This window comes from Schistocerca cancellata, chromosome 1, assembly GCF_023864275.1.
Source record: "Schistocerca cancellata isolate TAMUIC-IGC-003103 chromosome 1, iqSchCanc2.1, whole genome shotgun sequence".
Lineage (NCBI taxonomy): Eukaryota > Metazoa > Arthropoda > Insecta > Orthoptera > Acrididae > Schistocerca > Schistocerca cancellata.
The window spans coordinates 65,994,472-66,006,475 of NC_064626.1; the positions used below are offsets into that span (position 1 = coordinate 65,994,472).

The following is a 12,004-nucleotide window of genomic DNA, read 5'->3' on the forward strand; positions in this document are numbered from 1 at the left end:
CATACCCTTGTGGGCATTTTCTGGGGGACAACCAGACAACCAGAAGTCTGACGTCCCCTGCAGCCACAGATTCAGGCCCCACAGAGTGTCCATGCTCCTGCCTTCCCTAAGGCTCCTTATACAACGGTGCTCCATTGCTTTGGGAGGGAGGAATGTTACAGCATAAAGTCAAACGCCGGCACGCCAGTCAGGAACAATGGAGAAGAGATAGCCGTGAGAAGACATCAACCAATAGCATGCTGACCAACCCCTCTCCAAGATGACAACACGACAGCAGTGGCCTCTATGCGAAGAGGACATAAGAGCCACAAACGAATGGAAACAGCCATTTGAATAGTAACTTAAAGATTAGGCACCTATATAGCAGCAACTTTGGATTGTCTACACTGAAGAAAATCCTTATTTTGCATTTCGCTCTTTGCTTGCTACACATCTATGTAATTGTCAAAGTTAAGTATTGTCTCTTTTCATTTTATAATAAAATTCATTAATACGGTTTGTCTTAATTGTTTGTCTAGCGAACCGAGTATGTAGGATTCCTAGATTCCACATATTTTACGAACGTGGAGACTTAATAGTTTGTGCATACCGGGCTTAGGTATGGCTACGACAGTGCCTGGGAAACATGCTATCTGCCCAAATGCGATTGTACCTACACTATGTGATCAAAAGTATCTGGACACCTGGCTGAAAATGACTTACAAGTTTGTGGCCCCCTCCATTGGTAATGCTGGAATTCAATATGGTGTTAGCCCACCCTTAGCCTTGATGACAGCCTCCATTCTTGCAAGCATATGTTCAGTCAGGTGCTGGAAGGTTTCTTTGGGAATAGCAGCCCATTCTTCACGGAGTGCTGAAGTGAGGAGAGGTATCGATGTCAGTCGGCGGGGCCTGGCACGAAGTCGGTGTTCCAAAACATCCCAAAGGTGTTCTACAGGATTCAGGTCAGGACTCTGTGCAGGCCAGTCCATTACAGGGATGTTATTGTCGTGCAACTACTCTGCCACAGTCTGTGCATTAGGAACGGGTGCTCGATCGTGTTGAAAGATGCAATCGTCATCCCCAAATTGCTCTTCAACAGTGGGAAGCAAGAAGGTGCATAAAACATCAATGTAGGCCTGTGCTGTGATAGTGTCACGCAAAACAACAAGCGGTGCAATCCCCCTCCATGTAAACCATGACCACACCATAACAACACCGCCTCCAAATTTTACTATTGGCACTACAGACACTGGCAGATGACGTTCACCAGACATTCGCCACACCCACAACCTACCATCGGATCGCCACATTGTGTATCGTGATTTGTCACTCAACATAATGTTTTTACAGGTTCAACTGTCTGATGTTTACACTTCTTACACCAAGCGAGGCGTTGTCTGACGTTTACTGGCGTGATGTGTGGCTTATGAGCAGCCGCTAGACCATGAAATCCAAGTTTTCTCACCTCCTGCCTAACTGTCATAGTACTTGCAGTGTATCCTGATGCAGCCTGGAATTCCTGTGTTATGGTCTGGACAGATGTCTGCCTATTACACATTATGATCCTCTCCAACTGTCGGCAGTCTCTGTCAGTCAACAGACGAGGTCGGCATATACGCTTTTGTGCTGCACGTGTCCATTCACATTTCCACTTCACTATCACATCAGAAACAGTGGCCCTAGGGATGTTTAGGACTGTGGAAATCTCACGAACTGACGTATGACAGAAGTGACACCCAAACACCTGACCATGTTCGAAGTCCATGAGTTCCGCGGAATGCCCTATTCTGCTCTCTCACAATGTCTAGTGGCTACTGAGGTCGCTGATATGGAGTACCTAGCAGTAGTTAGCAGCACAATGCACCTAATATGAAAAAAGTATGTTCTTGGGGGTGTCCGGGTACTTTTGATCATATATTGTATGAAGGAGAAGGTGATTGCTTGCAAGAGAGAGTTGCTGCAACATATGAATGTGAACATCGTCTGGCCCTGGGACAGAAGATCGGGGTGAGGTGAGGGCATGATCTAGCTCCCTCACAGTAAAGGCGGCAATCATTTCTGATTGAGGAAGACAGGCTGATTGTGAGTGGAGCTCTAAATCTCTGCAAAATAGTGGCCTAAGGTGTTGGAGATAGAAATAAGGTCCACAATCACATCATCTGCTATGGTCAGACCAGAAATTTGGAAACAGACCTTGGTCTCAGAGAGCCGTTGGGAGTTGCCCACATGACAGAAGAGGAAATGAAACCGTTAAAAGAAATACTAAAAGAAATCCAGCTAGTTGTTTTGCTATCCCGGAGAATATGACACCACTGTGTACCGGTATGTATCTGTTGATAACAAATACAGTTCGTTGTCATAGGATGACAGTTAAAATCGCAGAGAGCACATCTCTATGCATGAATCAAGTTTTGGCACCCCTCAGTCCACCAAGGGACATAGCACGGTAAAGATGAGGACATTCTGCAGCAGTAAGGATAACACTTATAAGGTATTCTACCTAGACATTACAAATGGGGAAATATTTGTTGAAGGTCACCAGGGAGGAGTAAAGACCCAGTAGACTTTAGAGAGCTGTCAACTGGTTTAAACATACACTATGTGATCCAAAGTATCCGGACACCCCAAAAACATATGTTTTTCGTATTAAGTGCATTGTGCTGCCACCTACTGAAAGGTACTTCCTATGAGCGACCTCAGAAGTCATTAGACATCAGGAGAGGTCAGAATGTGGTGCTCTGTGGATCTCAAGGACTTCAAACGTGGTCAGTTGATTGGGTGTCACTTGTGTCATATGTCTGTACCTGAGATTTCCACACTCCTAAACATCTCTAGGTCCATTGTTTCTGATGTGATAGTGAAAGGACAAGTACACGACAAAAGAGTACACGCCAATATCGTCTGTTGACTGACAGAGATCGCTGACAGATGGAAGAGTTGAAGAGGGTAGTAATGTGTAATAGGCAGACATCTATCCAGACCATGACACAGAAATTCCAAACTGCATCAGGATACACTGCAAGTACTATGACAGTTAGGTGGGAGGTGAGAAAACTTGGATTTCATGGTCAAGCGGGTGCTCATAAGCCACACATCACGCCGGTAAATGCCAAACGATGACTCGCTTGGCATAAGGGGCGTAAACATTGGACGTTTGAACAGTGGAAAAACATTGTGTGGAGTGACGAATCACAGTACACAATGTGGTGATCCGGTGACAGGGTGTGGGTACGGCGAATGCCCAGGGAACTTCATCTGCCAGCATGTGTAGTGCCAACAATATAATTCGGAGGCAGTGGTGTTATGGTGCGGTCGTATTTTTTATGGAGGGGGCTTGCACCCCTCGTTGTTTTGCATGGAACTATCACAGCACAGGCCTACATTGATGTTTTAAGCACCTTCTTGCTTCCCACTGTTGAAGAGCAATTCGGGAATGGCATTGCGTCTTACAACACGATCGAGCACCTAATCAAAATGCACAGCCTGTGGCGGAGTGGTTACACTACAATAACATCTCTGTAATGGACTGGCCTGCACAGAGTCCTGACCTGAACCCTAAAGAACACCTCTGAGATGTTTTGGAATGCTGACTTCGTCCCAGGCCTCACCGACCGACATCGATATCTGTCCTTACTGCAGCACTCTGTGAAGAATGGTCTGCCATTCCCCAAGAAACCTTCCAGCACCTGATTGAACATATGCCTGCGAGAGTGAAAGCTGTCATCAAGGCTAAGGGTGGGCCAACACCATACTGAATTCCAGCATTACCGATGGATGATGCCACGAACTTGTAAGTCATTTTCAGCCAGGTGTCTGGATACTTTTGATCACATAGTATAGGTGGGGCAGGAGTCAGCAAATGTATGGCACATGGGAAATGGTCGCTCGAGTACATGTCAGAGAGAATGGACCACTTGAGATGACAAGCAAGTTGGGCAGTGCGGAACAAGAGGTCCAAATAGAAATAGGTGTGCTTGGTGTCTGAAAGTAACGTTGGTGCTCCAGTGTTAAGACAAATGAGGTTGAGTTGATTGAGAAGGTCAGCTGTAAGGGCACCTCTTGAACAGGTTCTGGAAGTGCTCCAAAGGGGATGGTACTGAGCAGCAAAAAAGGGTGACCAATAAGCTGCAAGTAGCCTGCCCTGAAGACAATGAATGATGGAGGGATGTAGATATTGCAACAGAGAAGATGAAGTGAGGAAGAATAATGTGAACTGCAACAGCTTGCAGCTGAGTGTGCAGTGAGATGGTTTGACAGTGTGAACATTATCCCGGATAAGCAGCTTGACACCCCCCTGAGATGGAATGCCATCCTTTGGGGGAAGGTAAAAGTGGACCAGAAGGAAATGCGAAAGGTCAAAGTCACGAGGACTTGACACAGAATACATGCAGATGTTGTGATTCCTCCTTGTTGGATCTAATGGCAGGAACGTTCCATTGGAGGAGAGTCATGGCAGGGAAAGGAGAGACGGGAACAAATGAAGTGTTTTCACGTCCGTGGCTGCTTAGTGCCAATCTTTGAACACTCACTTCTAAAGGGCACAGAGCCAGGAGGATCCTATTCCTAGAGATCTACAGAGGTGTCGACATTCTCTCTGGGTCAGCCTGCAGATTACAGGACAGAAAACCGATAGGTGATGCGCGTAGGTGAAATGGAGGTCGGCGGGGTGATGGTGTCATGTGGCGACACTGCTGAAAAGTACCTCTGAGTCGGGGAAGGAGAAGACCATTTGTCTTTGATTTCTTAGATCCTTTGTGGTTGGCAGATGAAGACTCAGACATTTGTTGGCTCGAGAAATCTAATAAGTCTTTGCGGGAGTGTTCCTTTTGTCCTTTGCGGCCTGCTGGTTGTGAAGCAGGTGATTTTGCTGCCAGGGATGAAGTTTGGTGGTTTGCTGTGCATATGGAGGAGGAGAAGGAGATGGAGATGCTACCATGGCTATGGCGATTTTACAACCGTACTGCTGAATTTGAGGTTGCAAGTCTGCATGGTCATGTCCTCCATGGATTGAGGCATAGCAAGGATGATACTGGTGGTAAAATGCAGGGCTTTTGACTTCCCAACAACAAACAAGCAACAGGGTAAGGCACTTTCTCCTTCACCTGGATCTCCTGGATGGCCCGCTCATTGTTTGCTGTGCATATTGAGGAGAAGGAGATGGAGATGCTGCTATGGCCATGGCGATTTTACAACCGCACTGCTGAATTTGAGGTTGGAAGTCTGCATGGCCATGTTCGCCATGGATCGAGGCGTAGCAAGGATGATACTTAAGTGCCAGGTGGTAAAATGCAGGGCTTTTGACTTCCCAACAACAAGCAAGCTACAGGATAAAGCACTTTCTCCTTCACCTGGATCTCCTGGATGGCCCGCTCATTGTTTGCTGTGCATATTGAGGAGAAGGAGATGGAGATGCTGCTATGGCCATGGCGATTTTACAACCGCACTGCTGAATTTGAGGTTGGAAGTCTGCATGGCCATGTTCGCCATGGATCGAGGCGTAGCAAGGATGATACTTAAGTGCCAGGTGGTAAAATGCAGGGCTTTTGACTTCCCAACAACAAGCAAGCAACAGGATAAAGCACTTTCTCCTTCACCTGGATCTCCTGAATGGCCCGCTCATTGTTTGCTGTGCATATTGAGGAGAAGGAGATGGAGATGCTGCTATGGCCATGGCGATTTTACAACCGCACTGCTGAATTTGAGGTTGGAAGTCTGCATGGCCATGTTCGCCATGGATCGAGGTGTAGCAAGGATGATACTTAAGTTCCAGGTGGTAAAATGCAGGGCTTTTGACTTCCCAACAACAAGCAAGCAACAGGATAAAGCACTTTCTCCTTCACCTGGATCCACGGGACGGCCCGCTCATTGAGATACACAGGACATTCCTGGGATGAGGCTACGTGGTCAGCATTGCAAATGATACAGCAGGGAGAAAGAGGCAGGCAATCACTCTAGTAAGCATCCCTACCATATGTACCACATTTGGCCATGTTTTTATATGACATGTGAGTGTGGTTGTAATGCTGACACTGGTAACAACACATAGGGGGGTTTGGAATGTACAGTTGGACTGTGCTGACTTCATAGTCTGCTTTGATCTTTGATGAATCCACTACTCTATCAAACATGAGGAAGAGGGTGCATGTAGGCACTAAGGTTGTTATCAACCTTTTCCATTACCTGATGGGCTGCAGTGACGCCCTGATCAGAGAGGCAAGTCTGTATTTCTCCCTGGGTCAGACCATCGAGCATTAGAGTATGAATAACATGACGTAAACAATTCAGCATTAGGTCAACCTCAACACGAATGGGGTAGCTGTGGATGAGCGAAGCTGTACTCAGTTGTCGGTCTTGAAAATCGCAATTTGTTTCCAAAAGCAAAGTTCTATTACGTAAATGAGAGCCAGACTTCACATGGCCTGCAATTGCATCAACACCTTCCTGAATAGTAAACAAATTAACCACAGAAAAGGACTGACCTCTTCACTATCTGATACCATGAGGAACTGAGCTGCAGCTGGGAGATTCTTTGAATATTTAATCTCATTCCGTTTAAGTTTAGTGGATGTAAACTGAGATGGTAATCGGCTCATTGCGGGGAGGGAGGGGCTCATTTACCTTACGTGCTTCTTCACACCTCAGGTCACAACACCTCCCGCACTCTGGACAGAGGGACCAATTGGCAATTTGGGAAGGTAACAGCTTAGATATTCACTTCTCCCCGGTCTTAGCCTGTACCAGGGGATACATGCGAATCCTACCTGTCGATCTGGGGCTGGGAATTATGCATTACCCAATTACCTGTTACATGTCAATCACGTGAGCCAGCCATCGCAAGCACACAGGTAGGAAGAAGAAACACGGAGGAATCTCAAACACTGAAGCAGAGGAAGCATAGGAGATGGAGAATGCAGAAGGGAAGAAAAAACACGTGAGGGGCTGCTCTGATGTCAGGCTATTAAAACCTCAGAACATTTCTAGAGTCTAATGGTCACTGTTATATATTTAAATGAAAACAGTGGACTTACATATTATAAATGATTTAGTTATTTTCTGAGAAGCAATACATACAGAAGCGCGTCGTCGGCTGGCTCTGGCTGCAGATGGCTCAGTTTTTCTTTTGTCATTGTCTGTCATCAATGATATTCCTTTTGCTTCCGCATGATCAGTGACTGGTTCTCCAGCATCAGGTAAATTTATGGCTGTCTGATGAGAAAAGCCAGCATCTGCATCAATGGAATGTATTTTAGCTTCTTTATTTTCAACAGATTCAAGGATTTTTGGAGGTGAAGGTGGTTTCACATCAGAACTTCTGTAAGCTTGCTCTAGCAAAGCTGGAGCAGCAGTCAGATCTTTATCCACCTGAGGGACACCATCTACACTTTCAGCTGGTTCTGTTGGTACAGCTGAAGCCACTGACTCAGCCACAGCTACATGAACAGCCAGGGTTTCAGTAGTATGCACAGATGCAGCAGTCTGATCCTCTACGTGCTTATCCTCAATCAGTGGCCTGAAAAAAATAATTAAATAAAAATTACAACTCATACACATGGAGAGTGTATCACATTTAAGAACAAAAGTTGCTTTTAACATGGCAAATACTGAGAGTACACTGTTATTTCTGCTTCGGGCTTTTTTTACTGTATTAACTCACATTAATGCATACATTAATGCATGCCCCATCCTCTTACTTATGATTATACTATCCAGTGCATGGCCAACTGCTCTTTTAAACTTGAGCCATAGTTCTTCTACATGATCCTGTTCAGTGTTGAAAGTTTCAAGTTCTTCATTGAGATATGAACAACTGCTTTTTTATCTAGTTTACTGAGCATATATATCTTTCTACATGTTCTAGTTGTTCTTTGTACTTTGGTAATCATTGTTGCCACAAATGCACCATAGTCACTGATACCAGTTTCCATGTGGGCATCCTCAAAGAGGTCAGATCTATTTGTTGCCATTACATCTGTTACATTTCGATCAGGAGTTGAGTTCTGAACTGCCTGTTCTTGTAGTTTGCAGAGGAGGCACTTAGCAATGTTTCACAGGATATCTTGTCCTGTCAACCACTCACAAAACCACAATCTTCCCAACTGATTGTTGATGATTAAAGTATCCACCAACGATTACAGAATGGCTGGGGAACTTACATATGAGCAAACTGAGGTTTTCTCAAAATTTTCCAGTTACATCAGGAGGTGAGTTTGATGGCCAATAGAAGGACCCAATTACCTACCCCTGATACTAAGTCTTTCCCATACCCAGAAGATCAGTTTATAATGGGAAGGATACTCTATGGTATACAGTCACACTAAAAAACTTCTGAAGAAACAGAGACTACTGCAAATAGGTGTAAAACAAAGCATACGGATGTAGATAGAGAGATGTTGAATGAAACACATTTGGCTGTCAAGAAAATAATGCACGAAGCCTTCAATGACTACTGTAGCAAAATATTGTCAAATAATCTTTCACAAAACCAAAAGAAGTTCTGGTTGTATGTAAAGGCTTTTGGTGGCATCAAATTTAGTATCCAGACACCCGCGAGTAAGACAGGAACTGAAATTGAGGGTAGCAAAGAAAAAGCTGAAATGCTTAACTCTGTTTTCAATTGTTCCTTTAAAAAGGAAAATCCAGGAGAACTGCCACAATTCAATCCTTGTGCCACTGAAAAGATGAGTGACATAAGTGTTAGTGTCTGTGCTGTTGACAAACAGCTGAAATCATTAAAACTGAACAAATCTCCAGGACCAAATGGAATCCCAATTAGATTCTACACTGAATTTGCAGCTGGATTAGCCCCTCTTGTGATTATAATCTATTGTAGATCCCTCAAACAAAAAACTATGCCCAGAGTAGCAAGAAAGCATAAGTCACACCTCTTTACAAGAAGGGTTGTAGAAGTGACCTGTAAAACTATGGCCCAATATCATTGACATCTATTTGTTGTAGAATCTTAGAACACAATCTGAGGTCATACATAATAAGATATCTCAAACAGAATGATCCGAAAATATTGATCATGCGAAACCCAGCTCACATTTTTCTCACATAATGTACAGCAAGCTTTGGGCCAAGCCAGTCAGTTAGATGCAGTATTTCTTAATTTTCAAAAAGTGTTGTGGTTCAGTGCCACTACTACATTTACTATCTAAAGCACGATCATATGGTGTATCAAGTGAAATCTGTGACTGGACTGAGGAGTTTTTGGAAGTGAGGATGCAGCATGTTATCTTCGATGGAGAGCCATCATCAGATGTAAAAGTACCTCCAGGTACATCCCAGGGAAAAGTGTTGGGAGCCTTAGTGTTCATGATTGTTCATTCAGTCTTTCCTTCTCATCCCATCTCCTGTGACCCGTGGTTCTGGATGGCCTTTCTGAACTCCACCCCTTTCCCTAAACCTCACCAGTCCTCTTCCTTAGCCCCTATTCCTTCCCCTTCACCCCCTCTGCCAGAAGAATGAGCCACTGACTCCAAAAGTTGACAAACTATAATACCATTTATATGAGCTTTCGCAACACACGGTTGCTTCATCAGGAAAGAGGGAAGGAGAGGGAAAGACGAAAGGATGTGGGTTTTAAGGGAGAGGGTAAGGAGTCATTCCAATCCTGGGAGCAGAAAGACTTACCTTAGGGAGAAAAAGGGACAGGTATACACTCGCACACACACACATATCCATCTGCACATATACAGACACAAGCAGACTTATGTAAAGGCAAAGAGTTTGGGCAGAGATCAAAAGATTGGATAGTTGAAAAGTGGAAAAACGTTGTATGCAGTGATGAATCATGGTACACAATGTGGCGATCCGATGGCAGGGTGTGGGTGAATATCATCTGCCAGCTTGTGTTTGGAAGGTAGGAGACGAGATACTGGCAGAAGTAAGGCTGTGAGACCGGGCGTGAGTCGTGCTTCAGTAGCTCAGATGGTAGAGCAATTGCCCGCGAAAGGCAAAGGTCCCGAATTCGAGTCTCGGTCAGGCACAGTTTTAATCTGCCAGGAAGTTTCAATCTTATTGTTGTGCCTATCTGCGACTCAGCATCTCCACTATGTGGTGAGTAGCAACTATTATTGTCATTAATATTTATCAAAATTTCAGTATGGCTTCAGTTTTTAATGACTAAGTTTTTAAATTTGATCAATGAATATACAAATATAAGATGACATTAACCAAGAATGTTGTGCATACTATTGTTAAGGTCAAGTGGATACAATTATACCTGTCTACTGTGACAAAACCACTGTACTGCAGGTTTCAAATGCCAATACATGCAACTAATGAGTACCTGTTGTTTCATGTGTTGTTCATGAGAATGTTATCACTGGGATGGTGAAACAACAATCACGACAAAGGAAGCCAACAAATTGTTTCCAATGGATGCTGGTTTCAAAGGCAGTTGCTTCTGCCTGGAACCAACCCTAACTTTTTGTCAACAAAGTAGGAAGATTGTGTGTTTTTATGTATTCTTTTGCATAACATTTTAGTGGGTAACAATATGTGATAACATGGGTGCCAAAACGCTGGAAATTTTATCTCATCTCTATGTTAAAAATAGTGTCTCATTATCATGTGATGACTTATAACCAAATGCTCATACCTTATAACTAAACAAGAAAACTTTTCTAATGAAATGACTATACATCATTATTGGTCAGGAGACCTCGTCTGAAGTTGTTAGGCCACCTGACGGATGTCTTTCTACTTGACACTACTTCAGCAACTTTCGCATCCTTGTGATTAAGGTGAGACAAAATGATGAGGACAACATGAAAATTCAGTCCTGAGCAAATAAAATCTCTAACCAAGTTGGAAACTGGGCCCGGGACCCTGCAACCTTGAGGAAATAATGTCAATCATTAGACCACAAGTTGCGGACATTTTCCTAACGTTCCATTCAGACTAGAATGACTAGAATACTTCTTACTACACTCCTGGAAATGGAAAAAAGAACACATTGACACCGGTGTATCAGACCCACCATACTTGCTCCGGACACTGCGAGAGGGCTGTACAAGCAATGATCACACGCATGGCACAGCGGACACACCAGGAACAGCGGTGTTGGCCGTCGAATGGCGCTAGCTGCGCAGCATTTGTGCACCGCCGCTGTCAGTGTCAGCCAGTTTGCCGTGGCATACGGAGCTCCATCGCAGTCTTTAACACTGGTAGCATGCAGCGACAGCGTGGACGTGAACCGTATGTGCAGTTGACGGACTTTGAGCGAGGGCGTATAGTGGGCATGCGGGAGGCCGGGTGGACGTACCGCCGAATTGCTCAACACGTGGGGCGTGAGGTCTCCACAGTACATCGATGTTGTCGCCAGTGGTCGGCGGAAGGTGCACGTGCCCGTCGACCTGGGACCGGACCGCAGCGACGCACAGATGTACGCCAAGACCGTAGGATCCTACGCAGTGCCGTAGGGGACCGCACCGCCACTTCCCAGCAAATTAGGGACACTGTTGCTCCTGGGATATCGGCGAGGACCATTCGCAACCGTCTCCATGAAGCTGGGCTACGGTCCCGCACACCGTTAGGCCGTCTTCCGCTCACGCCCCAACATCGTGCAGCCCGCCTCCAGTGGTGTCGCGACAGGCGTGAATGGAGGGACGAATGGAGACGTGTCGTCTTCAGCAATGAGAGTCGCTTCTGCCTTGGTGCCAATGATGGTCGTATGCGTGTTTGGCGCTGTGCAGGTGAGCGCCACAATCAGGACTGCATACGACCGAGGCACACAGGGCCAACACCCGGCATCATGGTGTGGGGAGCGATCTCCTACACTGGCCGTACACCACTGGTGATCGTCGAGGGGACACTGAATAGTGCACGGTACATCCAAACCGTCATCGAACCCATCCTTCTACCATTCCTAGACCGGCAAGGGAACTTGCTGTTCCAACAGGACAATGCACGTCCGCATGTATCCCGTGCCACCCAACGTGCTCTAGAAGGTGTAAGTCAACTACCCTGGCCAGCAAGATCTCCGGATCTGTCCCCCATTGAGCATGTTTGGGACTGG

General features: G+C 45.4%; 1 protein-coding gene across 1 annotated transcript in view; it reads right to left on the reverse strand.

Annotated features, from left to right (window-relative positions):
- LOC126165048 (uncharacterized) overlaps window positions 1–12,004 on the reverse strand; it is a 309,283-nt gene that overhangs the window by 166,007 nt on the left and 131,272 nt on the right. Inside the window, exon 7 of the mRNA XM_049920289.1 lies at window positions 7,054–7,492. Coding sequence (XP_049776246.1) covers window positions 7,054–7,492 — 439 coding nt within the window. The remainder of the gene's footprint in view (window positions 1–7,053; window positions 7,493–12,004) is intronic.